Source organism: Phacochoerus africanus, chromosome 4, assembly GCF_016906955.1.
Source record: "Phacochoerus africanus isolate WHEZ1 chromosome 4, ROS_Pafr_v1, whole genome shotgun sequence".
In the NCBI taxonomy this organism is placed as follows: Eukaryota; Metazoa; Chordata; class Mammalia; order Artiodactyla; family Suidae; genus Phacochoerus; species Phacochoerus africanus.
In genome coordinates, this window is record NC_062547.1 from 142,998,034 (window position 1) to 143,024,408 (window position 26,375).

General features: G+C 48.6%; 1 protein-coding gene across 17 annotated transcripts in view; it reads left to right on the plus strand.

The window, feature by feature from the left end:
- LOC125126453 (protocadherin gamma-C4) overlaps positions 1-26,375 on the plus strand; it is a 172,466-nt gene that overhangs the window by 48,211 nt on the left and 97,880 nt on the right. Inside the window, exon 1 of one of the 17 annotated variants that reach the window (XM_047778880.1) lies at positions 438-3,030. The exons of 8 other annotated variants lie outside the window; for them this stretch is intronic. In XM_047778880.1, the coding sequence (XP_047634836.1) occupies positions 622-3,030 (2,409 nt within the window). In that variant the 5' untranslated portion in view covers positions 438-621. Of the gene's footprint in view, positions 1-437; positions 3,031-5,638; positions 8,261-10,197; positions 12,909-12,946; positions 17,448-19,229; positions 21,878-23,507; position 26,375 lie in introns of those variants that run through there. 8 more of the 17 variants (XM_047778881.1, XM_047778864.1, XM_047778884.1 and 5 more) reach the window with 8 other exon arrangements.

Here is a 26,375-nt window from a genome sequence, read left to right on the forward strand (position 1 = left end):
TTCTGAGTCATCTCCTAAAGTATATTTTAACCTGAAAATGAATTAATTTCCAGTGCTGAGTGGGGTCCTTACTTACTTAATAATAGGTTTTGAAGATATTAACACTAAAGCTTCAAGCATAATTAGGAATAAAAATTTATGAGTAAGTATCTTCCAGAAATTTGAGTAATTTAATATGACGCTAACCCCAAAATCTGATCATTTAATAATACTTTACAAAACTTTAACCCTACTTCATTCCACACTTGTTGGTAATTACTTGTAAAATGTGAATTCAGGGATAAATTAATCCAAACAAACTATAAAAAGCAGGTAGTAATTTTTTCCCCTAGTAATCTAGCAAACAATATTACAAATCTAAGTGAGTGCAGTAACTGCCTAGGACTCTAAGCGCCGCTGTTCACCTACTTGGTGAACCAAAAGCCATCCGGATACTTAGGGCTCCAGCCTCACGGAGACCTGAAGATATCACAAACCAACTGCAAGGCTGCAGCAAAATTCCGTCCCTAAATCTGGGACACTCCAGCTTTTCATAAGATAATCTCCATAGCTGCAGCAACAAGGTAAACAAGACACATAAGCCCAGGGAAGATTCTGAGTGGATTCCTTAGCGAAAGAACAATGGCTGCTCCAAAGAATTACCTAGGAAGCGGCGAGCTGATACTGCTGTGCGCGCTCCTGGGCGCGCTGGGGGAGATCGGGAGAGGACAGATCCACTACTCCGTGCCAGAAGAGAGCGACAAGGGATCCGTCGTGGGTAACATCTCTAAGGACCTGGGACTGGAGTCACAAGAGCTGACCAAGCACGGAGTCCGCATCGTCTCCAGAGGTAGGACGCAGCTCTTTGCGCTGAACGCGCGAAGCGGCAGCTTGGTCACCGCGGGCCGCATAGACCGGGAGGAGCTCTGCGCCCAGAGAGCGCCGTGCCTTGTAAACATTAACATCCTGGTTGAAGACAGAGTGCAGCTTTACGGAGTCGAAATAGAAGTGACTGATATCAATGATAACAACCCGAAATTCCAGGTGGAAAGTCTAGAGGTAAAAATCAACGAAATCGCTGCGCCTGGAACATGCTATCCGCTCCCAGAGGCTGTCGACCCGGATGTGGGCTCGAACGCCCTGCAGAGCTACCAGCTCAGCCCCAGTCCCCACTTCTCGCTGGACGTGCAGACCGGAGACGACGGAACTGTAAGGCCAGAGCTGGTGCTGCAGCGCGCCCTGGACCGCGAGGAGGAGGCTGCTCACCACCTGGTCCTCATGGCCTCGGACGGCGGCGAACCGCGTCGCTCCAGCACAGTGCACGTCCGAGTGACGGTGCTGGATACCAACGACAATGCCCCGGTGTTTGCTCAGCCAGTCTACCGGGTGAAAGTCCCCGAGAACGTGCCCCCAGGCACCCTGCTGCTTACTGTGAGCGCCAGCGACCCAGATGAGGGCACCAATGGAGACGTGGCCTATAAATTCTGGAAAATCAGTGAAAAACAGTCTCCGTTATTCCATCTTAATGAACACACTGGAGAAATATCAGCAGCAAAGAGTCTGGATTATGAGGAATGTGCATTTTATGACATGGAGATACAGGCTGAAGATGGTGGGGCACTGAAGGATCGGGCCAAAGTCCTCATTTCAGTGGAAGATGTCAATGACAACAGGCCTGAAGTGACTGTTACCTCTTTGTTTAGCCCAGTCTTGGAAAATACTCCTCCTGGGACAGTAATTGCCTTCTTGAATGTGCATGACCGAGACTCTGGGAAGAACGGTCAAGTTGTCTGTCAAACACGTGATGATTTACCTTTTCAATTAGAAAAATCAATAAATAATTATTATAGATTGGTGACATGGAAACATTTGGACCGAGAAGAAACCTCTTTGTACAATATCACAGTCATGGCCTCAGATCTAGGAACCCCATCTCTGTCTACTGAAATCCATATTGCCCTGCACGTGGCAGACACAAATGACAACCCACCTTCCTTCCCTCAAACCGCCTACTCAACCTACATCCCTGAGAACAACCCCAGAGGTGCCTCCATTTTCTCCGTGACTGCTCACGACCCTGACAGTGGCAACAACGCCCAGGTCACTTACTCTCTTTCCCAAGACAGCATCATGGGAGCACCTCTCTCCTCTTATGTCTCCATCAACTCTGACACTGGTGTCCTGTACGCACTGCGCTCCTTTGACTATGAGCAGATTCAAGACTTGCAGCTACTGGTAACAGCCAGTGACAGCGGGGACCCTCCACTGAGCAGCAATGTATCACTGAGCCTGTTCATATTGGACCAGAATGACAATGCGCCAGAGATTTTGTACCCCATGCTTCCCACTGACGGTTCCACAGGCGTGGAGCTGGCACCCCGCTCCGCAGAGCCCGGCTACCTGGTGACCAAGGTGGTGGCGGTGGACAGAGACTCGGGCCAGAACGCCTGGCTGTCCTACCGCCTGCTCAAGGCCAGCGAGCCCGGGCTCTTCGCGGTGGGGCTGCACACGGGCGAGGTGCGCACAGCGCGGGCCCTGCTGGACAGAGACGCCCTCAAGCAGAGCCTGGTGGTGGCGGTCCAGGACCACGGCCAGCCCCCCCTCTCGGCCACCGTCACGCTCACCGTGGCCGTGGCAGACAGCTTCCCAGATGTCCTGACTGACCTGGGTAGCATCAAGACCCCTGCCGACTCTGATGATTCAGACCTCACCCTCTACCTGGTGGTGGCAGTGGCCGTTGTTTCCTGCATCTTCCTCGCCTTCGTTATCGTTCTGCTGGCTCTCAGACTGTGGCGATGGCACAAGTCGAGTCTGCTCCAGGCTTCAGGCAGCAGGTTGGCAGGACTGCCAGCCTCAAGCTTCGTAGGCATAGAGGGAGTACAGGCTTTCCTGCAGACCTATTCCCACGAAGTCTCCCTTACCTCGGACTCTCGGAAGAGTCATGTGATCTTTCCTCAGCCCAACTACGCAGACACACTCATCAGCCAGGAGAGCTGTGAGAAAAATGATTCCATATTAACATCCATAAAGGATGAAGGTGCTTCTGTTCAGGTGAGTTCGGTGCTTTGTTTACATTTATTTCTTAGAGGAATTACATTTTTCATAAATTTGTGTTTTGAAGCACGTATTGTGAGGAAAGTTTAAAATAATTTTTAAGGTGTATCACAAAGTTTTGGGGTTTTTTTTAGTGATACTATAAAATTGAGTTCATCATTTGTTTCATCTGCTTTCCAAATTAGACAAGATTATTTAAATATGAACTCTTGGAGTTCCCGTCGTGGCACAGTGGTTAACGAATCTGACTAGGAACCATGAGGTTGCCGGTTCGATCCCTGCCCTTGCTCAGTGGGTTAACGATCTGGCGTTGCCTTGAGCTGTGGTGTAGGTTGCAGACGTGGCTCGGATCCCGCGCTGCTGTGGCTCTGGCGTAGGCTGGCGGCTACAGCTCCGATTCGACCCCTAGCCTGGGAACCTCCATATGCTGAGGGAGCGGCCCAAGAAATAGAAAAAAGACAAAAAATAAAATAAATTAAAATAACATAAAATAACAGACTGTCATTAAAAAAAAGAAATAGCAATGAAAATAATTTAAAAATAAATAAATAAATAAATATGAACTCTTAACCTCTTAAAGCCTTCCATATTTTACTATATTACTTATCACTTATTCGCTTAAGAAATAGTTACCCAACCACATACACTAAGTTTGTTTTGTATGTGTAGGTGTGTATATACACATATGTAGTATATACACATAGTAGTATATACACATAGTAGTATATATATCCTACTACACATATACGTGTATATACACTACATATATATATGTTAGAACTTGCAAAAATGCTTGAGACTTCTAAACCCTTGTATTAGCTTACTAAAAGTAAAATACATCTCAGAATTTTGAGGATTCTTAGGAATGCACCTGAAACTAGGCTTTCGAAAATTTCTTCACTTGAAGCCTCTTTTCTGAGTCCTGTGTCTGGATCAGAACCCTTCAGAGTTTTAGTACTTCTTACATTTCAAAACATCATAAGCATATTTTAAAGGGTGGCGGTAGGTGAGACAGGTCCCTACATGTTGCTTGTGTGGCGGGGGTTGCCCAGACTCATACCAATGGAGACATGGACTCTAAAGCCCTAAAATGGTCATTGCTCCCCCCAGGCAAATTTGAAATAAAATTTCATTTTAAATTTTTGAAAGTGACTTTTGTAAAATATAGAACACATTTTATTACAGTTCCAATGAGCTGTTATGATTGTACAGCCATGTGAAGTGTGCTGTGTTTCTCATGGTGAGAGTTTGCGAGTGTTGGTTTCAAGAACAGAAGTTACATGTACACAAATTCTAAACAGGCTAATCAATTCAATTAAAAATAATTCCATCTGGAGTATATGATTCCCACATCCCTTGTTATAGCATTTAATAAAACTTAACCACTGATTTGTTATCAGATGAGAGTGGAAAACACAATGAACTATTTGTTAGTAACTAAATTCCCAGGGATTGCGCTGTGTTCCCTTCTATTTTGCATATATAATGGTTAGGAGTTACTTCCTGTTTTCTGTAGTATTTGGGTGTACAGTCATTTGAGAAACAACTATTTTGTTGACACTTTGTAAATTTAAAAACTATGCGGAAAGTTTCCTTAATAGAAAACAAAACCCTTACTCTTGCTCAAAGCATTCACTAATTATTAAAAAAAAAGAAATTAACAGATGGGGTAAGTTAATTAGAACAGATGTCACTATATTCAGTAAATTTATATAAATAAACTGACTGTGAACTTAATTAATTTCTCCAATTACGAAGTTGTTATTCAGTATGACATATGTACGTAGGCAATTCTCTTGGAATACCCTTTGTGACTTTATACTGAAGAGTAAATATTTCCCTAATACATTTTAAGAATGAATTTATGTACGGTATTGGGTATGACATAAACCAGTTAATTCTGAGTTATAAAGTAGGGGGTGTAGTAAATAGTCTCCTATGGCTACGTCATTGGGACATGTTTTTTTGAATGACTGCTTCTTGAGTCGGAAGATTAAAAAGAAATTATTTTGGTAAAGTCATTGTCGATATTATCCAAAGGAGAAGATGTCTGGGGATTGGTACAAAATTACACAACTTTAAAAAATAATTTTCAACAGTATCGATGTACTCTAATATATGATATGGAACAGAATTGATCCTGTAGAAATATTGGGGGCGAACATAGGAATCAATGAAAAAAAGTTTTAAAATTGTTTCAGATATCCTAGCTAATGAACGAAATGATTCGTGTAATTAGTAGATGACAAACTCTTTGAGAGAGAGACCTAAGTCTCATTCATTGTTATACGGCCACTAACAAGGACAGTACTTAGCACAACGCAAACGTTCAAGGTATGTTTGTAGAATGGTAGAATAAATGGATCAATAAATGTAAATCTGTAAACAAGCCCAACATATTTCTTATAACTTGGAGACAACAGAAAAATACCTTAAATGAGTTTTGATAATTTAAGGTATTAAGTATGTTAACATAAAAACATGGCTTGTTCAATTAGGCTCACAGTTTCTAGTTAAAATAGCTGGTTAAAGGGATGCAGCAGGGGCTGCAGTTTCCCAGTGCGGACTCTGGGCGCCGCTGTTGGCCAAAGTGGAGAGCGAGGCGCTGGCCACCTCCTCGCGCAGCCGCAGCGCACCCTCCCCAGCTCAGACTCGCTCGCTGGAGCCTTCCTACCGCCAACTCCTCTGGCAAAGCAGCAGCCCGGGCGGACCCCCACGCCGGAAATACAGCTCTTCCGAGGCCCGGACAGCTACCACCCGGAGACGGTGTTTGTAATCCGGCGTCTCCAAGCCGGTGAGCAAAGCCGAGGGAGCAAGAGGGATGGGGAGCGGCGCGGGGAAGCGGGGCTGGGCTCCGAGGCGGCCAGGGCTCTTTGCCTGCCTGCTGTCTTTGTTCTGCCTGGCGCTGTCTGAGCAGATCCGCTACAGGATTCCCGAGGAGATGGCCCAGGGCTCGGTGGTGGGGAACCTCGCCAAGGACCTGAGACTCGGTGTCCACGAGTTAGCGACTCGAAACCTGCGCGTCAGTTCGGAGAAGCCTTACTTCGCAGTGAGCGCAGAGAGCGGGGAGTTACTTGTGAGCAGCCGGCTGGACCGGGAGCAGATATGCGGGAAGAAGCCAGCCTGTGCTCTGGAGTTTGAGGCAGTTGCTGAAAATCCACTGAACTTTTATCACGTGAGTGTGGAGATCGAGGACGTTAATGACCACACGCCAAAATTTACGCAAAGTTCCTTTGAGCTGCAAATAAGTGAATCTACACTGCCAGGTGCGCGCTTTATATTAGAAGTCGCGGAAGATGCAGATATTGGCTTAAACTCTTTGCAGGCTTATAAACTTTCTCTTAGCCCTAGTTTCTCATTGATAAATAAAGAGAAACAAGATGGTAGTAAATACCCGGAACTGGTGTTGGAGAAACCCTTAGACCGGGAAAAACAGAGTTATCATCGTTTAGTTCTGACTGCCTCAGACGGTGGCGATCCACCCCTAAGCGGCACAACTGAACTCCGCATCCAGGTCACTGATGCCAACGATAACCCCCCAGTATTCAGCCAGGACGTATACCGAGTCAGCCTTGGAGAAAACGTGCCCCCAGGCACCACTGTGCTGCAGGTGTCAGCCACCGACCAGGATGAGGGCGCTAATTCGGAAATCACTTATTCCTTCTACAGGACCGGACAAGTCTTCAGTCTGAATTCAAAGAGCGGGGAAATTACAACGCTAAACACACTGGATTTCGAGGCAGTCAAGGAATATTCTATGGTGGTAGAAGGGAGGGATGGCGGAGGACTGGTTGCCCAATGTACAGTTGAAATTAGCGTTCAGGACGAAAATGACAACAGGCCAGATATTACAGTCCATTCTCTAGTCAAAATGATTCTGGAAAATGCAGAGCCTGGAATGCTAATTGCTTTGATCAAAATACACGACCGAGATTCCAGGGAGAATGGGGAGGTTAATTGTCGATTAGAAGGTGAAGTCCCTTTTCAGATAATCTCTTCGTCCAAAAATTCATATAAGTTAGTAACAGATGGGACCCTGGACCGAGAGCAGACCCCAGAGTACAATGTCACCATCACAGCCACCGACAGGGGCGAGCCGCCCCTGTCCTCCAGCACTACCATCACCCTGCACATCGCAGACGTCAACGACAACGCTCCGGTTTTCCAGCAGGCCTCCTACGAGGTCCACGTGGCGGAGAACAACCCGCCCGGCGCCTCCATCGCGCAAGTGAGCGCTCGCGATCCCGACCTGGGGCCCAACGGCCACGTCTCCTACTCCATCGTGGCCGGCGACCTGGAGCCGCGCGCGCTGGCGTCCTACGTGTCCGTGAGCGCGCAGAGCGGCGTGGTGTTCGCGCAGCGCGCCTTCGACCACGAGCAGCTGCGCGCCCTGGAGCTGACGCTGCAGGCCCGCGACCACGGCTCGCCCGCGCTCCGCGCCAACGTGAGCCTGCGCGTGCTGGTGGGCGACCGCAACGACAACGCGCCCCGGGTGCTGTACCCGGCGCTGGGGCCCGACGGCTCGGCGCTCTTCGACACGGTGCCGCGCGCCGCGCAGCCCGGCTACCTGGTGACCAAGGTGGTGGCGGTGGACGCGGACGCGGGGCACAACGCGTGGCTGTCGTACCACGTGCTGCAGGCCAGCGAGCCGGGCCTCTTCAGCCTGGGGCTGCGCACGGGCGAGGTGCGCACGGCGCGGGCCCTGGGCGAGCGGGACGCGGCCCGCCAGCGCCTGCTGGTCGCGGTGCGCGACGGGGGCCAGCCGCCCCTGTCGGCCACCGCCACGCTGCTGCTGGTGTTCGCGGACAGCCTGCAGGAGGCGCTGCCGGACCTGGGGGACGCTCCTCCGCCTTCGGACCCCCAGGCGGAGCTGCAGTTGTACCTGGTGGTGGCCTTGGCGCTGATCTCGGTGCTCTTCCTGGTGGCGGTGACCCTGGCGGTGGCCCTACACGTGCGACGCTCCTCCAGGCCCGCGGCCTGGGGCTGCTTTCAGCCTGGCCTCTGTGTCAAGGCCGGGCCCGTGGGTCCCCCCAACTACAGTGAAGGAACGTTGCCCTATTCCTACAACCTGTGCGTTGCCCACACTGGAAAGACAGAGTTTAATTTTCTGAAATGTAGTGAGCCGTTGAGTTCAGGACAGGACATACTTTGTGCTGAGTCACCTGGGGCCTTATTTCCACTTTGTAATTCCAGTGAGTCGACGTCCCATCCTGAAACTCTAACTACGGTGAGTTCCATTTAAGTGTCTACTCCTTTTTGCCATCTATGCAGTTTTCCTTATTTGTGTGAAAGTATATTACACTTTTAAGTGTATGAGTTGTCTTAGGGGTATTATATCTCATCCAAGAGCTGTATTTTCAGTCTTCAGGGGAATGGTGTATGGGAGTAGGTTGCGACATAAAATAGAGTTATCTTACCCAGCTTGCATTTGCTAAGTAGTGAGAGTATGCTCTTTGGTTCACAGCATAAGTATTTGCCAATTTCTTACGTTTTTTTCTAAGCTAATGAAATTGATTCTCATCCTTTAACATCTTTGTTTATTATATAAGTAAATAATAATGCTGGGATGGAATTGGAGCTACAGCTGCCGGCCTACCCACAGCCACAGCAATGCCAGATCTTCCACTTACACCACAGCTCAGGGCAATGCCGTGATCCTTAACCCACTGAGCAAGGCCAGGCTTTGAACCTGAAACCTCATGGTTCCTAATCAGATTCCTCTCCGCTGCGCCACGATGGGGACTTCGGTACAGTTTCCCTTTCTGATGTGTATTCTTCATGTCTAGTTCCTTAAATCTACTATTCCTAAGTCTTCAAAGGGTTAGGATTAGTCTTAAAATTTTCTTAAATTTTAAGAAAAAAGACTGTGTCTGTGGGGGGGGGGGAGTGTATGAGGAGAGTCTCAGTGAACCCATCAGAAAGTCCAAGTCATTATCTTAGTTCCTTCAAGTTTTCTTGAATGCACAATTCTCTTTTCTTCTTTAATCATTGTGAGAAGGTGACACCTGACAAAGGAAAAGGAAATGCTATTGCCTCCATGACTTGTCATTACTGATCTCTTTTTGTAAGAAGAAAAGGGGGAAGTCATTGGGTTTGTCTTCTTAGAGCCTTAAACATTAGCAACTAGAGGTTTTCTCATCCTCCTCCTACTTATAGGAGGGAAGGAGAATTCTGATTTTTCCATTTTTAAGGCAAAAACCTACTAATTTCAAGCACATACAAGGATAACATTAAATATGTATCAGGCTGTTGCTTGGTTTTTCTTAGAACATTGCTTCAGTAAATAGTTTCTTTATAAACTGCGGAGAGAAATTTCTTCTTGTGGTATGTACTTTTTACTTTTTAGTAAATATATCTTGTACTTTTCCCCAAAATTATTGCATACATTTAGATGACCCATATAATGGAATTTTAAGCTTACTTTAAAATGTCATAATTTCTTAAAGGAAGATGTGAAATGGAAAACTTTCTTTGCCCTGTATATTCATTTGAATTTTCCAAATGCCATACCTATCCATACACTTATGCCTTCACATAGAAAACTAAACACTAAAAAGTTGAAAGAGCATAAAAGTTTAAAATCACAAATATGTAAAATTTAAAAATCCACTCACTTTAAAAGTTAGCAATATTAGGTGAGAAAATCGCTTACTATTGCCTAATTAAATTTTTGTAAACAAAATCTTAAGGAAACCATGCTCCAGAAATCTTACCATGAAAGCAGGTTAGCCTTATAACACATAGTTTCAAAGTGAATAACTATCCATATACTCATTCAGTATAATTATGTAATATACATATGCAAGCATATATATAAAATTAAGAAAAATATGACTATTTCAAAGATAATTGCATGTTGTAATTAATTCAGAAAATAGATAATGACCTATAGAAAATATCTGAAACATTAGCAAGAGGAAATTAGAACAATTTACATACTTAGAGAGCCAATGCAACATTCTAGTAAGAGTGAGAGTAAGGCTGGTAGTGGGAAAATGACGATTTCATAATACATCGAATAGAAATTTCATTACACTTGACATCCAACTAAAATACCCACCAGTGGCCATTTCTTTTGAAATAGGAATGTGTGACACAATTAGAAAAATCCAAAATCATATTTGCAAGAGAGCAGTGTTTTCTCTGTCATCTGTAGCAAAGCATTGCTCATCTTAGTGGGTGTAGTAACGGCTTCGGACTCTGGGCGCCGCTGTTGACCCGCTCTAAGCAAAGCGCAGGCAGCCCTCGGTCCGGATACCAGGCTCAGCAACACAAAGCCGCTCGGATCCCACAAACCCACTCCGGGGCTGCAGCGTAACTCGGCCTCCGAACTTGGAGCACTACGGGTTTCTCCTAAGGAAAAAGACCACCAGAATTTGCAGAGGAGAAAAGAGCGTATGGAGTCAGCGTTCACAGCAATTCTTCTGAATCCAATCTTTGGTGAAGCAGCAATGGCCGCTCCAGTGAATCGCCTGCCCCACCGAGGACTGGTCCTGCTGTGCCTCTTCCTGGGGAGGCTGTGGGAGAGCGGGGCTCGCCAGATCCGCTACTCGGTACCTGAAGAGACAGAAAAAGGCTATATCGTGGGGAATATCTCCAAGGATCTGGGGCTGGAGCCCCGCGAGCTGGCGGGGCGCGGAGTCCGCATCGTCTCCAGAGGTAGGACGCAGCTCTTTGCGCTGAACGCGCGAAGCGGCAGCTTGGTCACCGCGGGCCGCATAGACCGGGAGGAGCTCTGCGCCCAGAGAGCGCCGTGCCTTGTAAACATTAACATCCTGGTTGAAGACAGAGTGCAGCTTTACGGAGTCGAAATAGAAGTGACTGATATCAATGATAACAACCCGAAATTCCAGGTGGAAAGTCTAGAGGTAAAAATCAACGAAATCGCTGCGCCTGGAACACGCTATCCGCTCCCAGAGGCTGTCGACCCGGATGTGGGCTCGAACGCCCTGCAGAGCTACCAGCTCAGCCCCAGTCCCCACTTCTCGCTGGACGTGCAGACCGGAGACGACGGAACTGTAAGGCCAGAGCTGGTGCTGCAGCGCGCCCTGGACCGCGAGGAGGAGGCTGCTCACCACCTGGTCCTCATGGCCTCGGACGGCGGCGAACCGCGTCGCTCCAGCACAGTGCACGTCCGAGTGACGGTGCTGGATACCAACGACAATGCCCCGGTGTTTGCTCAGCCAGTCTACCGGGTGAAAGTCCCCGAGAACGTGCCCCCAGGCACCCTGCTGCTTACTGTGAGCGCCAGCGACCCAGATGAGGGCACCAATGGAGACGTGGCCTATAAATTCTGGAAAATCAGTGAAAAACAGTCTCCGTTATTCCATCTTAATGAACACACTGGAGAAATATCAGCAGCAAAGAGTCTGGATTATGAGGAATGTGCATTTTATGACATGGAGATACAGGCTGAAGATGTGGGGGCACTTCTGGGTCGGACCAAAGTCCTCATTTCAGTGGAAGATGTCAATGACAATAGGCCTGAAGTGACCATTACATCTCTGTTTAGCCCAGTGAGGGAAGATGCTCCTCAAGGAACAGTGATTGTTCTTTTCAATGCTCATGACCGAGACTCTGGGAAGAATGGTCAAGTTGTCTGTTCCATCCAGGACGCTCTACCGTTTAGGTTAGAAAAGTCAACTGAAGATTATTATAGATTATTGACAACCGGAAATCTTGACCGGGAAAAAAACTCTGAATATAACATCACCGTGACGGCGACAGACAGAGGAACACCGCCCCTGTCCATGGAAATCCACATCACCCTAAACGTGGTCGACATCAATGACAACCCACCTGCCTTTCCTCAAACCTCCTACTCCGTCTACCTCCCTGAGAACAACCTTAGAGGCACGTCCATCTTTTCTGTGTCAGCCCACGACCCCGATAGCGATGACAACGCCCGGGTTGTTTATTCTGTTGCTGAGGACACCATCCAAGGCGCGCCCCTCTCCTCCTATGTCTCCATCAACTCTGACACTGGGGTCCTGTATGCTTTACGCTCCTTCGACTATGAGCAGTTCCGGGATGTTCATCTGAGAGTGATTGCAAGTGACAGTGGGGACCCACCCCTCAGCAGCAATGTGTCTCTGAGCATATTCGTGCTGGACCAGAATGACAACGCACCTGAAATCTTATACCCTGCCCTACCCACGGACGGCTCCACGGGTGTAGAGCTGGCACCCCGCTCCGCAGAGCCGGGCTACCTGGTGACCAAGGTGGTGGCGGTGGACAGAGACTCGGGCCAGAACGCCTGGCTGTCCTACCGCCTGCTCAAGGCCAGCGAGCCCGGGCTCTTCGCGGTGGGGCTGCACACGGGCGAGGTGCGCACAGCGCGGGCCCTGCTGGACAGAGACGCCCTCAAGCAGAGCCTGGTGGTGGCGGTCCAGGACCACGGCCAGCCCCCCCTCTCGGCCACCGTCACGCTCACCGTGGCAGTGGCAGACAGCATCCCCGACGTCCTGGCTGACCTGGATAGCCTCGAATCTCCTGCCAACCCCGATGACTCAGGCCTGACACTGTACCTGGTGGTGGCGGTGGCCGCGGTCTCCTGTGTCTTCCTGGCCTTTGTCATCGTGCTGCTGGCGCTCAGGCTGAGGCGCTGGCACAAGTCACATATGCTCCAGGCCTCAGGAGGCAGACTGGGTGGCGTGCCCGCCTCCCACTTTGTGGGCGTGGATGGGGTGCGGGCTTTCCTGCAGACCTATTCCCACGAGGTGTCGCTCACCGCGGACTCGCGGGGGAGCCACGTGATCTTCCCGCAGCCCAACTATGCGGACACGCTCATCAGCCAGGAGAGCTGTGGGAAAAGCGAGCCTTTGTGCATTGCAGATGATTCGAAGTTTCCTATAGAAGATACCCCTTTGGTTCCAGTGAGTTCAATTTTTCCTTTACCTTCTATTAAAATTTGTTTCCTCTTCCTCTTTAAATGTTGGCACTTAACAGTAGGATAAGTTTATATTAATATATTTCTCAGCCTGCATTTACATTTTTGCTGGGCCTGATTTTTGCTCTAACATCAATAGGAAACATTTAATTGTTACATCGTTGATAGGATTTTTGCTTTCTCATAATTAACCTAGCATCAACAGAAGCCTTCCTTTTGGGAATGCTCTCATTATCTGTCGTTGTGCATGGCCCTTTGGATGAGGTGGTTTGACTGGTTATCATGGTCCTTGCTTCACCACATTGAAGTTCCCAGGCCAGGGAGTGAACCCAGCGACAGCTGTGGTGTAGAGCTGAGGCAATGCCAGGTCCTTTAACCCACTGCTGGGGTTGGGATTGAACTGCCTCCTCAGTGACCAGAGCTGCTGCAGTCAGATTCCTAACCCACTGTGCCACCACAGGAACTCTTTAATGGTGAACCTTTTAAAAATCATTTGTTCTAATCTCAGTGGTTTTGATTTTGTATTACGGTGATGTCAGAGTGTTAGTAGTTTGAAACGCTCCTTAGCTATAGTTTATGTTTGCTGAAGAGGGGTTCTTAGACTAGACCCTGCGAGAAGACAAAACACGGGAGATAAAAATTATTCTTCAACTGTCTGTTACTTATGCCTAGTCCTTCATCTTCCCAGGCTAGAACTAAATCTGGATCTGGGAGATGATTTAGGAAAGTATTCTCAAGAACTCTGCTAGGAGGTTCTAAGAATATTCTACTGGCTTTCAGACATAGGAAAATAATAATATATAAGGTGATTTTAAACATAATGTCATTTCAAGTAATAAATGGCATTGTAGGAGACTTTGAACATAAGCTTTGAAACTGAATCAAAATTCTATTCAAGGTGTTTTCTTGTTGCACAATGGGTTAAGGATCCAGGGTTGTCACTGCAGCAGCTCAGGTTACTGCCATGGTGCAGGTTTCATTCCTAGCCCAGGAACCTCCACCTTCCATAGGTATGGGGGAAAAAAAGAACCAAAGGAAAATCAAAAAACAGAATTCTATTCTAAACATGCTGAACACAAGGGCTAACATGTCTGGAAATCCATTAGGATATACCAACTATCATTATTTCAAATAATCTTTATTCCCAAGCTAGTAGGGAAAAAGTAAAGCCATATTTACTTTTCAGGGCCATGTTTTTAACCATGCAGTAGCCAAACTGTCATTTAAAGTTTCTGTCCTGGGGAGTATTCTTTAGTACCTAAGAGTCATAAACACAAAAATATGTGTTCATTTGGGAAAATGTAATAACAGAGATATGGATGAAGGCTTCTATATCATGGTAGGTAACTACTATTCTCAGCTATGAAAATATCACTTGCCTTTAAAAACAGAATACAGGGCTTATGGGGTGGATGACTGGCAGAGTGTGGGAAATGCTCAATTCTGGTTTTCTTAAATGAGGCGGCACTTTTGCATTGGGAACAGATAAAATAGACTTAAGAATAAAATTCTTCCTCATCTTAGTGTCTTTAAAGAGAGTTAATTAAAATGGCTTCAAAATAATGACGGAATGAATATGTAGTAAATAAATGTGATCTTGTGTTGATCACTGTTGCAGTTGGGTGACAGGTATATGAAGGTTCAATAATAGTGCTCCCTACTTTTGTACAAGCCTGAAATTTCCCATAATAAATTTCTTGAAAAACTAAGTACATAGACATCCTCCGTATACTTGGTAAACCTAAAATTTAGGGATATTGCAGAACTGTGTATATGCACATTCTGGTAATAGAAATGGGATTCAAGGTGAAACTGTCAGGCTGTGGTTCCACACACGGCCTCTGGGCGCCGCTGTCGGCCAGTGCAGGACAAGCACTGAAGCCCAGGATTCCTGAGCCTCTGGCTCGAGATTTCCTGCGCAGCCACCCACACAGAGAGAAGGAAGCCCGCTCACACACCCAGGCTCCTGGCCGCGCAGCCTCTGCTCAGCACAGACGCCTTCCCAGATCCGCCTGTCCTGGGCTGAATGCCCCTTCCGCGACACCGTGGATTGCAGTTTCTTTGCCTCTCCAGAAAGACCGGGCTCCAGCGAGACCTAGAGCGCGCAATGGGAGGGAGCTGCACGCAGAGACGCCCGGCCAGCCGGCGCCAGGTACTGTTGCTCTTCCTGCTGCCTTTGTTATGCCCCGCGCTCTGCGAGCAGATCCGCTACTCCATTCCCGAGGAGCTGGCCAAGGGCTCGGTGGTAGGGACCCTCGCCAAGGACCTAGGGCTCGGTGTTCGGGACGTGTCAGCTCGCAAGCTGCGAGTGAGCGCGGAGAAGCTGCTGTTCAGCGTAGACGCGGAGAGCGGGGACTTGCTTGTGAAGGACCGAATAGACCGTGAGCAGATATGCAAAGAGAGAAGAAGATGTGAATTGCAGCTGGAGGCCGTGGTGGAAAATCCTTTAAATATTTTTCATATCATGGTGGATGTTGAGGATATTAACGACCATGCCCCTCAGTTCGATCAAAAGGAAATACGTCTAGAAATTTTTGAATCTGTATCCCCAGGTGCACGAATGTCGCTTGACCCTGCCACTGACCCCGATATAAACACGAACTCAGTTAAAGATTATCAGATAAATCCTAACCCTTATTTCTCATTAATGGTTAGAGTTAATTCCGATGGTGGCAAATACCCAGAGTTGTCTTTGGAGAAACCCCTAGATCGGGAAGAGCAGCCGTCCCATCGCTTGATATTGACTGCCTTCGATGGAGGGGACCCACCACGAAGTGCCACCACTCAAATAGAAGTCTTTGTGAAGGACACGAATGATAACCCCCCCGTGTTCAGCAAAGACGAATATAGAATCAGCGTTAGTGAAAATCTACCACCTGGGTCCTCGGTGTTGCTGGTGACAGCCACTGACCGGGACGAGGGAGTCAATGCTGAAATACAGTACTACTTCAGGAGCACTGCTCAGAGTACAAGGAACATGTTCTCACTGGATGAGAAAACAGGCCTGATTAAGAATAACCAGTCATTGGATTTTGAGGATATAGAAAGATACACCATGGAAGTGGAAGCAAAAGACGGAGGTGGCCTCTCTACCCAATGTAAAGTAATCATAGATATCCTAGATGAAAACGACAACATTCCAGAAATAATCATCACTTCTCTCTCTGATCAGATTTTGGAGGATTCCCACCCAGGAATGGTTGTGGCTCTCTTCAAAACACGGGACCGGGACTCTGGAGGAAATGGAGAAGTCACCTGTCATATAGGAAGAGATGTTCCTTTCAAGATTTATTCTTCTTCTAATAATTACTACAGGCTGGTGACAGATAGGGCCCTCGACCGAGAGCAGACTCCGGAATACAATGTCACCATCACAGCCACCGACAGGGGCGAGCCGCCCCTGTCCTCCAGCACCACCATCACCCTGCACATCGCAGACGTCAACGACAACGCTCCGGTTTTCCAGCAGGCCTCCTACGAGGTCCACGTGGCGGAGAACAACCCGCCCGGCGCCTCCATCGCGCAAGTGAGCGCTCGCGATCCCGACCTGGGGCCCAACGGCCACGTCTCCTACTCCATCGTGGCCGGCGACCTGGAGCCGCGCGCGCTGGCGTCCTACGTGTCCGTGAGCGCGCAGAGCGGCGTGGTGTTCGCGCAGCGCGCCTTCGACCACGAGCAGCTGCGCGCCCTGGAGCTGACGCTGCAGGCCCGCGACCACGGCTCGCCCGCGCTCCGCGCCAACGTGAGCCTGCGCGTGCTGGTGGGCGACCGCAACGACAACGCGCCCCGGGTGCTGTACCCGGCGCTGGGGCCCGACGGCTCGGCGCTCTTCGACACGGTGCCGCGCGCCGCGCAGCCCGGCTACCTGGTGACCAAGGTGGTGGCGGTGGACGCGGACGCGGGGCACAACGCGTGGCTGTCGTACCACGTGCTGCAGGCCAGCGAGCCGGGCCTCTTCAGCCTGGGGCTGCGCACGGGCGAGGTGCGCACGGCGCGGGCCTTGGGCGAGCGGGACGCGGCCCGCCAGCGCCTGCTGGTCGCGGTGCGCGACGGGGGCCAGCCGCCCCTGTCGGCCACCGCCACGCTGCTGCTGGTGTTCGCGGACAGCCTGCAGGAGGCGCTGCCGGACCTGGGGGACGCTCCTCCGCCTTCGGACCCCCAGGCTGAGCTGCAGTTGTACCTGGTGGTGGCCTTGGCGTTGATCTCGGTGCTCTTCCTGGTGGCGGTGACCCTGGCGGTGGCCCTCCACGTGCGACGCTCCTCCAGGCCCGCGGCCTGGGGCTGCTTTCAGCCTGGCCTCTGTGTCAAGGCCGGGCCCGTGGGTCCCCCCAACTACAGTGAAGGAACGTTGCCCTATTCCTACAACCTGTGCGTTGCCCACACTGGAAAGACAGAGTTTAATTTTCTGAAATGTAGTGAGCCGTTGAGTTCAGGACAAGACATACTTTGTGCTGAGTCACCTGGGGCCTTATTTCCACTTCAGAGTGGGAATGATTTGACTTCACATCCTGAGACCCTGACACCGGTGAGTTTCGTTTTTGTGTCTTCTGTAATATTCTATTAGTGTTTCATATTTCATGCATATTACTTGACTGTACATGCATACTCCTTGACTTTATATTTAGAAAATCCACAACTAATCACAATCTTGTCTTCTCAGTGTCAATTTTTACTGAATACATCTTCAAGATTACTTGGTTCATAAGTTGCTCAGATAGAATATCACTAAATTGGAGTTATCATGTCAAGCTTAGGGTAACAAAATAGAGGTCATAGTCCTGGCTTCTTACCAAATAATAAATAATAACCTATTCAAATATGCTAAGACTTAGGTTGAATTTTCCATGCCTTATTTGTATTTTTCCAAGTTTAATAATATTCAGGTACTCTTCAGATATCAAAGCAGGTGCTCATTTCAAAGAAACATGTTTTGCAAATAATCTTGTATGTCCTTTTGTGTATCTTAGCAATTTTTAAAACTGTATGCATTTGAGAGGGGATGGGAAGCAGATCCATGAATTCCTGAAATTGCATGCAAATTTACAGGTGTATGCATTTCTCTTGGGAGCGAGGTCAAAAATCTGATTCCATTGCCAAGTTTCCCATGGTCCTCAAAACTTGCTACTAACTACCCTAGAGGACTTTTTCTCTTCTGGTTTTCCTCTTATTTCTACTTTTCTTGGTGCTCAAAGTGTACTCGTTCCCAATCTTTTTTCTTCTTCTCTACATCACAAGATAAGGAAGTTCCAAGACAGCAAGTGAAATGCTAGTGTATTTTATGTCCAATGTCTGTCCCCGACTGTCTGATATAAAATCTTTAAAGACTAAAGATAAAATCTTTGAAGAGGTCTATACTTGGGGATATAGTGGCATAAATATTTCTGAACAACCTGTTCTCTCTATATGAAAGAAGTGAACCTCTAAACTTCTCACCTTTGAGGGAGAAAACTACTGGTGAGTTGATGGGAATATACAACCGAAGGCGTGTGGGCCACTTTGGGCTTCCTTACGAAATGCAAAGGAGGGATCATGTACATTGATATCACGCCCTGGTGAAAACAGCATATTTGACATAAACACTTATTTGTTTAAAACCTACATCACTATTTTTACTTTGTTTAAAATTGTAGCCCTTGTATGTACTTCTCTTCCCACTGCAGTACGAACACGGTCCTTTTAGTTGGTGATTACCAGCTCCACTCATTTAAATAGATCACATTAGCTTCTAATAAAATAGGCCTATATTAAAATGTTTTTAAAAAAGAGTCACTGAAAAAAAAATAAAAAGAGTCATTGAGACTTAGTAAAGCCATTTTAGAAAAAAATTGAAACCCTTTCACACAATCGCAATGTCAAACAAGTTTAATTATTCAATAGAGCAAATGTAAAATTTTGAAGATTCTAAGTGAATTATAAGGGATGTATCTCATATAGTCTCTGTATGACTGTCTACTAAACACGGATCATTTAAATTATAATTTAAAATAATATTGTAAGACTTTTCTTAATATAGCTAGAAGCTCATAGGAAAAAAAATAAGCTTTACTTACCTTTTAAAGCGGATAGATATATTTCTGTTGGGAAAATGAGTATTACAAATATATATAATCAACTATGATCATATAATACCTTGTAGAACTTTCATTCCACTTTATTCCACCGAGTAAGAAACCTACAAATAGTCGTTGATTTACGGATATGAGTTGAGAAACCAAAGATGTAAAACAAAATAAAATACACAACAAAAATAGAGTAGCGTTTTCCTCTTGCATACATAGTGGGTGCAGTAACGTCTAAGGACTCTGAGCGCCGCTGTTCACCTGCTAGGAGAGAACTGCAGCTAGCGCTCAATCCGGATTCTCAGGGTTCCAACTACACAAAGCTCCACAGTCCCTGCAAACCCGCTCCGGGGCTGCAGCGAAACTCACCCCGGAATTAAGGGTGCGCAGGCAGCCAGCGAAAGAAAAAGGATCGGGCCGAAACAATACAGCGCGCCCAGGAAGGATCTGGCGAGAATTCCGTCACCAGACAATGGCCGCTCAAAGGAATCGCTCCGACCGCAGCGCGCAGATCCTGCTCTGCCTTTTCCTCCTTTTGCGATGGGAGGCCGAAGCTCGGCAGATCCGCTACTCCATTCCCGAGGAGTTAGACAAAGGCTCTTTTGTGGGTAACATCTCCAAAGACCTGGGGCTGGAGCCCCGCGAGCTGGGGGAGCGCGGAGTCCGCATCGTCTCCAGAGGTAGGACGCAGCCCTTTGCGCTGAACCCGCGAAGCGGCAGCCTGGTCACCGCGGGCCGCATAGACCGGGAGGAGCTCTGCGCCCAGAACAGGCGGTGTCTGGTGAGTTTTAACATTCTTGTGGAAGATAGGGTGAAACTCTTCGGAGTAGAAATAGAAGTAATTGATATCAACGATAATGCACCAAAATTCCAAGCAGAAAATCTAGATGTAAAAATTAATGAAAACGTCGCTCCAGGAATGCGTTTCCCTCTCCCGGAAGCTGCTGATCCGGATGTGGGCGTGAACTCCCTACAGAGCTACCAGCTCAGCTCCAATAAACACTTCTCCCTGGCAGTTCAGAGCCGTGCCAGTGGCGTTAAGTACCCGGAGCTGGTGCTGGAGCGCGCCTTGGATCGCGAGGAAGAGGCAGTGCACCATCTGGTCCTCACCGCCCTGGACGGGGGTGACCCTCTCCGATCTGGCACAGTCCTCATCAGTGTGACTGTCTTTGATGCAAACGACAATGCGCCGGTCTTCAGTTTGTCCGAATACCGGGTGAATGTTCTGGAGAACTTGCCTGTGGGTGCGCAGCTGTTGACAGTCACTGCCACTGACAGGGATGAAGGTGCCAATGGAGAAGTGACATATTCATTCCGAAAACTACCTGACACACAATTGTTGAAATTCCAGCTAAACAAAAATACTGGGGAGATAAAACTATCAGAAAATCTGGATTATGAAGAAACAAGTTTCTATGAAATCGAAATACAAGCAGAAGATGGAGGAGCCTATCTTGCAACGGCTAAAGTGTTGATTACAGTAGAAGATGTAAACGACAACAGTCCGGAGGTGACCATCACATCTCTGTTTAGTCCCTTGATGGAAGACTCACCTCTGGGGAGTGTTATAGCCCTTTTAAACGTGCACGATCTGGACTCCGGGCAAAATGGACAGGTCACCTGTTCCATATCAGGCGATCTACCATTTAAGTTAGAAAAATCCATCGACAGTTATTACCGATTGGTGACACACAAAGCCCTTGACAGGGAACAGGTATCTTCTTACAACATCACAGTAACAGCCACAGATGGAGGAAGTCCACCCCTATCAACAGAAACTCACTTCACCCTGCAAGTGGCCGATATCAATGACAATCCACCCACCTTCTCTCACATCTCCTACTTTACCTACATCCCAGAGAACAACCCCAGAGGCGCCTCCATCTTCTCGGTGACTGCACTGGACCCAGACAGTGAAGAAAATGCTCGGGTTATTTATTCCCTGGTTGAAGACACCATCCAGGGGGCACCTCTGTCCTCCTACATCTCCATCAACTCTGACACAGGCGTCCTGTATGCACTGCGATCTTTCGACTATGAGCAGTTTCGTGACTTGCAGTTGCAGGTGACAGCCACTGATAGTGGGAACCCACCGCTCAGCAGCAATGTGTCTCTGAGCATATTCGTGCTGGACCAGAATGACAACGCACCTGAAATCCTGTACCCCGCCCTCCCCACCGACGGCTCCACAGGCGTGGAGCTGGCACCCCGCTCCGCAGAGCCGGGCTACCTGGTGACCAAGGTGGTGGCGGTGGACAGAGACTCGGGCCAGAACGCCTGGCTGTCCTACCGCCTGCTCAAGGCCAGCGAGCCCGGGCTCTTCGCGGTGGGGCTGCACACGGGCGAGGTGCGCACAGCGCGGGCCCTGCTGGATAGAGACGCCCTCAAGCAGAGCCTGGTGGTGGCGGTCCAGGACCACGGCCAGCCCCCCCTCTCGGCCACCGTCACGCTCACCGTGGCAGTGGCAGACAGCATCCCCGACGTCCTGGCTGACCTGGATAGCCTCGAATCTCCTGCCAGCCCCGATGACTCAGGCCTGACACTGTACCTGGTGGTGGCGGTGGCGGCGGTCTCCTGTGTCTTCCTGGCCTTTGTCATCGTGCTGCTGGCGCTCAGGCTGAGGCGCTGGCACAAGTCACATATGCTCCAGGCCTCAGGAGGCGGACTGGGTGGCGTGCCCGCCTCCCACTTTGTGGGCGTGGACGGGGTGCGGGCTTTCCTGCAGACCTATTCCCACGAGGTGTCGCTCACCGCGGACTCGCGGGGGAGCCACGTGATCTTCCCGCAGCCCAACTATGCGGACACGCTCATCAGCCAGGAGAGCTGCGGGAAAAAGGATCCTCTGTCTTTGTCAGATGATTCGAAGTTTCCTATAGAAGATACCCCTTTGGTGCCAGTGAGTTCTGTTTTTACTCCTTTTTGCTCCTTTAAAAATTATGATTGGTTTTACTTTTAGGTTTGCAGCATGATGGTGGAAACTTAATTTTTTCACGTTTCTCTCCATTTCAATGACATTTGCTTCTTGCTAAAACATTGAATAGTAGAACTTGATGATTATTAAGGCTGATGTGGTTTTACTTTCTGGTTAATAGTCACCTAATCCCGGTGAAGGTCTATTGTCATAGGCTGTTTTGAGTAACTCACAGAGTCTTGTATTTTGTAGTTTTGTTGAGTAGAATACTGACAATTCCTAAGAGAAGATTTCTATACAGAAGTGTCTTGTCAATTGTGTGCTCTCCTGTTGGCTACATGCTGAAATCCTAGCCCCTTAGACAACCCTGCCTCTTGCTTTGAAGACAGGTCTGGTGAAAATATGTAAATGTCAGTAACAAGTGCATTAGCCTCACTGGAAATACTATCCATTTTCATTAATATTCTATTTAGCAACTGATAACAACGTGTGCTTAAAATTTTCCAAAATCATATGTGCTAACACTGCAGCACCCATTTTGCCTGTGATTCTATTTTCAGACCATTTTGTGGAAGAGCTACCATTTTAATTTTACTTTACTTGCTCAATAGGGATTCCAGAGAGCTTGTAGAAGGTTACATTAAGCAAATTTGGGGTTCTTCTATCCCTGTACTTTTTGTTAAATTCTCCAACCTCTAAGGCTGAAAAAATGTATGCAATTGTGAAGTGATAGACTTGTACATGTTTAAGGATATGTGTCAAAGGCATTTCAGTGACTCTTTATAGAGAGAAAAGAAGATCCACTTGAAACTCTGAAATTTAGAGTCAAAGTAAAGTTAAAGCCAAGAAAGAAATGTCATGTCTGCATGGGATCTGACTGCCCATGGAGATATACACAGAATTCTAAAGAGACATCACTTGAGGTACTCATGAACCATTTAGTTAGTGAAATGGCGATGTGTTTGGTTTGAGCTCTTTTAACTTATTACTGATGTTCTTCTAAGCTAATATGGTAGCATAAAGTCAAACAGTGTCCTCATATATTTAAAAATATTTATAAGACCATGACTTTTTTTTTTCATGTCCTTCAACATTTGTTCAAGCAAACATATAGAAAGAGAACATAGTTATCATCTCTAGGTCGTAGTTTACAACTGTCATTTTAAATATCTGCCCATGAGAGTCAAAATTATGCATCTGTTTCAAGTAGTTCCATTATTTTGAAAAATATAGATTAAAAACCTATTCTTTTGGCATGGTAGCTATTGTAAGCAAATATTTTAAAATATAGTTATGTAAAAGTAATATAGGACACTTTGGATGATTGTAATGAGTAGGACAATGGTTGTATTCTAGTTCCTAAGTATGGGGGGGATGGATGAATACTTTCTAGTCAAATATAAGCCTGGGTTGAAGACCAAAAAAAGTGTTTTGCTTATCTTTAGTACTTTCCTTTGTGGATAATTACTCATAAAAGGAATAACAGTGGTTGCCTCTGGATGGCAGAGCTGGATAGTAGCAGGCGATGGAATAGGTGACCCACTTTGCACTCTACATTCTTTTTGTCTTTTTGATTTTGAAATATTTCTACCTATTCAAAATCTATCTAAAATCTTAACATATAAAAATATGTGATAGTTTTGATCATGTGAAAAATATTCATGATGAACACGGAATCACAGAGGAATAAGATTCAGATATTTTAGCTGCTATCACCTTGCGTTTAAAGGAAAAGATTTCCTGACCTAGAGGAAAACCTAAGCTGTGGTTCCACACGGAGCCTCTGGGCGCCGCTGTCGGCCAGTGCAGGACAAGCGCTGAAGCCCAGGATTCCTGAGCCTCTGGCTCGAGATTTCCTGCGCAGCCACCCACACAGAGAGAAGGAAGCCCGCTCACACACCCAGGCTCCTGGCCGCGCAGGCTCTGCTCAGCACAGACGCCTTCCCAGATCCAGAACTGGGGGAGCGCTCCGCCTGTCCTTGGCGGTGAGCTCTATCGGTGCGCTAGTGTGCCCCTTCTCCAACCAGAAAGACTGGGCTCCAGCGAGACCTAGAGCGCGCAATGGGAGGGAGCTGCACGCAGAGACGCCCGGCCAGCCGGCGCCAGGTACTGTTGCCCTTCCTGCTGCCTTTGTTATACCCCGCGCTCTGCGAGCAGATCCGCTACTCCATTCCCGAGGAGCTGGCCAAGGGCTCGGTGGTAGGGACCCTCGCCAAGGACCTAGGGCTCGGTGTTCGGGACGTGTCAGCTCGCAAGCTGCGAGTGAGCGCGGAGAAGCTGCTGTTCAGCGTAGACGCGGAGAGCGGGGACTTGCTTGTGAAGGACCGAATAGACCGTGAGCAGATATGCAAAGAGAGAAGAAGATGTGAATTGCAGCTGGAGGCCGTGGTGGAAAATCCTTTAAATATTTTTGATATCGTTGTGGTTATTGAAGATATTAACGACCATGCTCCTCAGTTCCATAAAAATGAAACACATTTAGAATTTATTGAATCTGTTAGCCCGGGAACGCGAACCATTCTTGAGTCTGCAAAAGATCCTGATATTAGTCTGAATTCACTGAGCAAATACCAACTAAGTCCTAACGAGTATTTCTCGTTAGTAGTGAAAGACGATCCTGATGGTAGCAAATATCCAGAATTGGTACTGAAGACGACCCTGGACAGAGAAACACAGAGCGCTCACCACTTGGTGCTAACAGCTGTGGACGGTGGAGATCCGCCGCGAAGCGGCACCACTCAAATCCGCATCCTGGTGGTGGATGCCAACGATAACCCGCCCGTGTTCACCCAAGATGTGTACAAGGTCCGTCTTCCAGAAGACGTGCCCCCAGGCACCTTCGTGCTGAAGGTCAGCGCTACCGACCTAGACGAAGGTGTCAACGCAGAGATAACATACTCGTTCCTTGGTGTGGGTGATACTTCCAAGTACGAGTTCTCTCTGGATTCTGCTACAGGAAACATTATAACTCATCAAGCCTTGGATTATGAAGATGTAGAAAGATATACCATAGATGTGGAAGCAAAGGACCGAGGATCCCTCTCTACACAGTGTAAAGTCATTATAGAAGTTTTAGACGAGAATGACAACAGCCCAGAAATAATCATCACTTCTCTCTCTGATCAGATTTTGGAGGATTCCCACCCAGGAATGGTTGTTGCCCTCTTCAAAACACGGGACAGGGACTCCAGGGAAAATGGAGAAGTCACTTGTAATTTAAGTGGAGATGTTCCGTTTAAGATCCATTCTTCTTCTAAAAAATACTACAAGTTAGTAACAGATGGGACCCTGGACCGAGAGCAGATTCCGGAATACAATGTCACCATCACAGCCACCGACAGGGGCAAGCCGCCCCTCTCCTCCAGCACCACCATCACCCTGCACATCGCAGACGTCAACGACAACGCTCCGGTTTTCCAGCAGGCCTCCTACGAGGTCCACGTGGCGGAGAACAACCCGCCCGGCGCCTCCATCGCGCAAGTGAGCGCTCGCGATCCCGACCTGGGGCCCAACGGCCACGTCTCCTACTCCATCGTGGCCGGCGACCTGGAGCCGCGCGCGCTGGCGTCCTACGTGTCCGTGAGCGCGCAGAGCGGCGTGGTGTTCGCGCAGCGCGCCTTCGACCACGAGCAGCTGCGCGCCCTGGAGCTGACGCTGCAGGCCCGCGACCACGGCTCGCCCGCGCTCCGCGCCAACGTGAGCCTGCGCGTGCTGGTGGGCGACCGCAACGACAACGCGCCCCGGGTGCTGTACCCGGCGCTGGGGCCCGACGGCTCGGCGCTCTTCGACACGGTGCCGCGCGCCGCGCAGCCCGGCTACCTGGTGACCAAGGTGGTGGCGGTGGACGCGGACGCGGGGCACAACGCGTGGCTGTCGTACCACGTGCTGCAGGCCAGCGAGCCGGGCCTCTTCAGCCTGGGGCTGCGCACGGGCGAGGTGCGCACGGCGCGGGCCTTGGGCGAGCGGGACGCGGCCCGCCAGCGCCTGCTGGTCGCGGTGCGCGACGGGGGCCAGCCGCCCCTGTCGGCCACCGCCACGCTGCTGCTGGTGTTCGCGGACAGCCTGCAGGAGGCGCTGCCGGACCTGGGGGACGCTCCTCCCCCTTCGGACCCCCAGGCGGAGCTGCAGTTGTACCTGGTGGTGGCCTTGGCGCTGATCTCGGTGCTCTTCCTGGTGGCGGTGATCCTGGCGGTCGCCCTGCGCCTGAGACGCTCTTCCAGCCCGAGTGCTGGAGGCTGCTTTGGATCTGCTCTCTGCTGTAAGTCTGGTCCTGAGATTCCTCCCATCTACATTGAGGGAACGCTGCCCTATGCCTATAATTTATGTGTGCCTGGGAATCAAACTAATCCAGAATTTAATTTTCTCACATCTGCTGAACATTGTCCAGCCACACAAGATATTCTCAACAAAGACAGCTCTGCAGGGCTATTGGCGAGCATTTTAACTCCTAGTGTGGAGGCAGATAAGAACATTTTTAAACAGG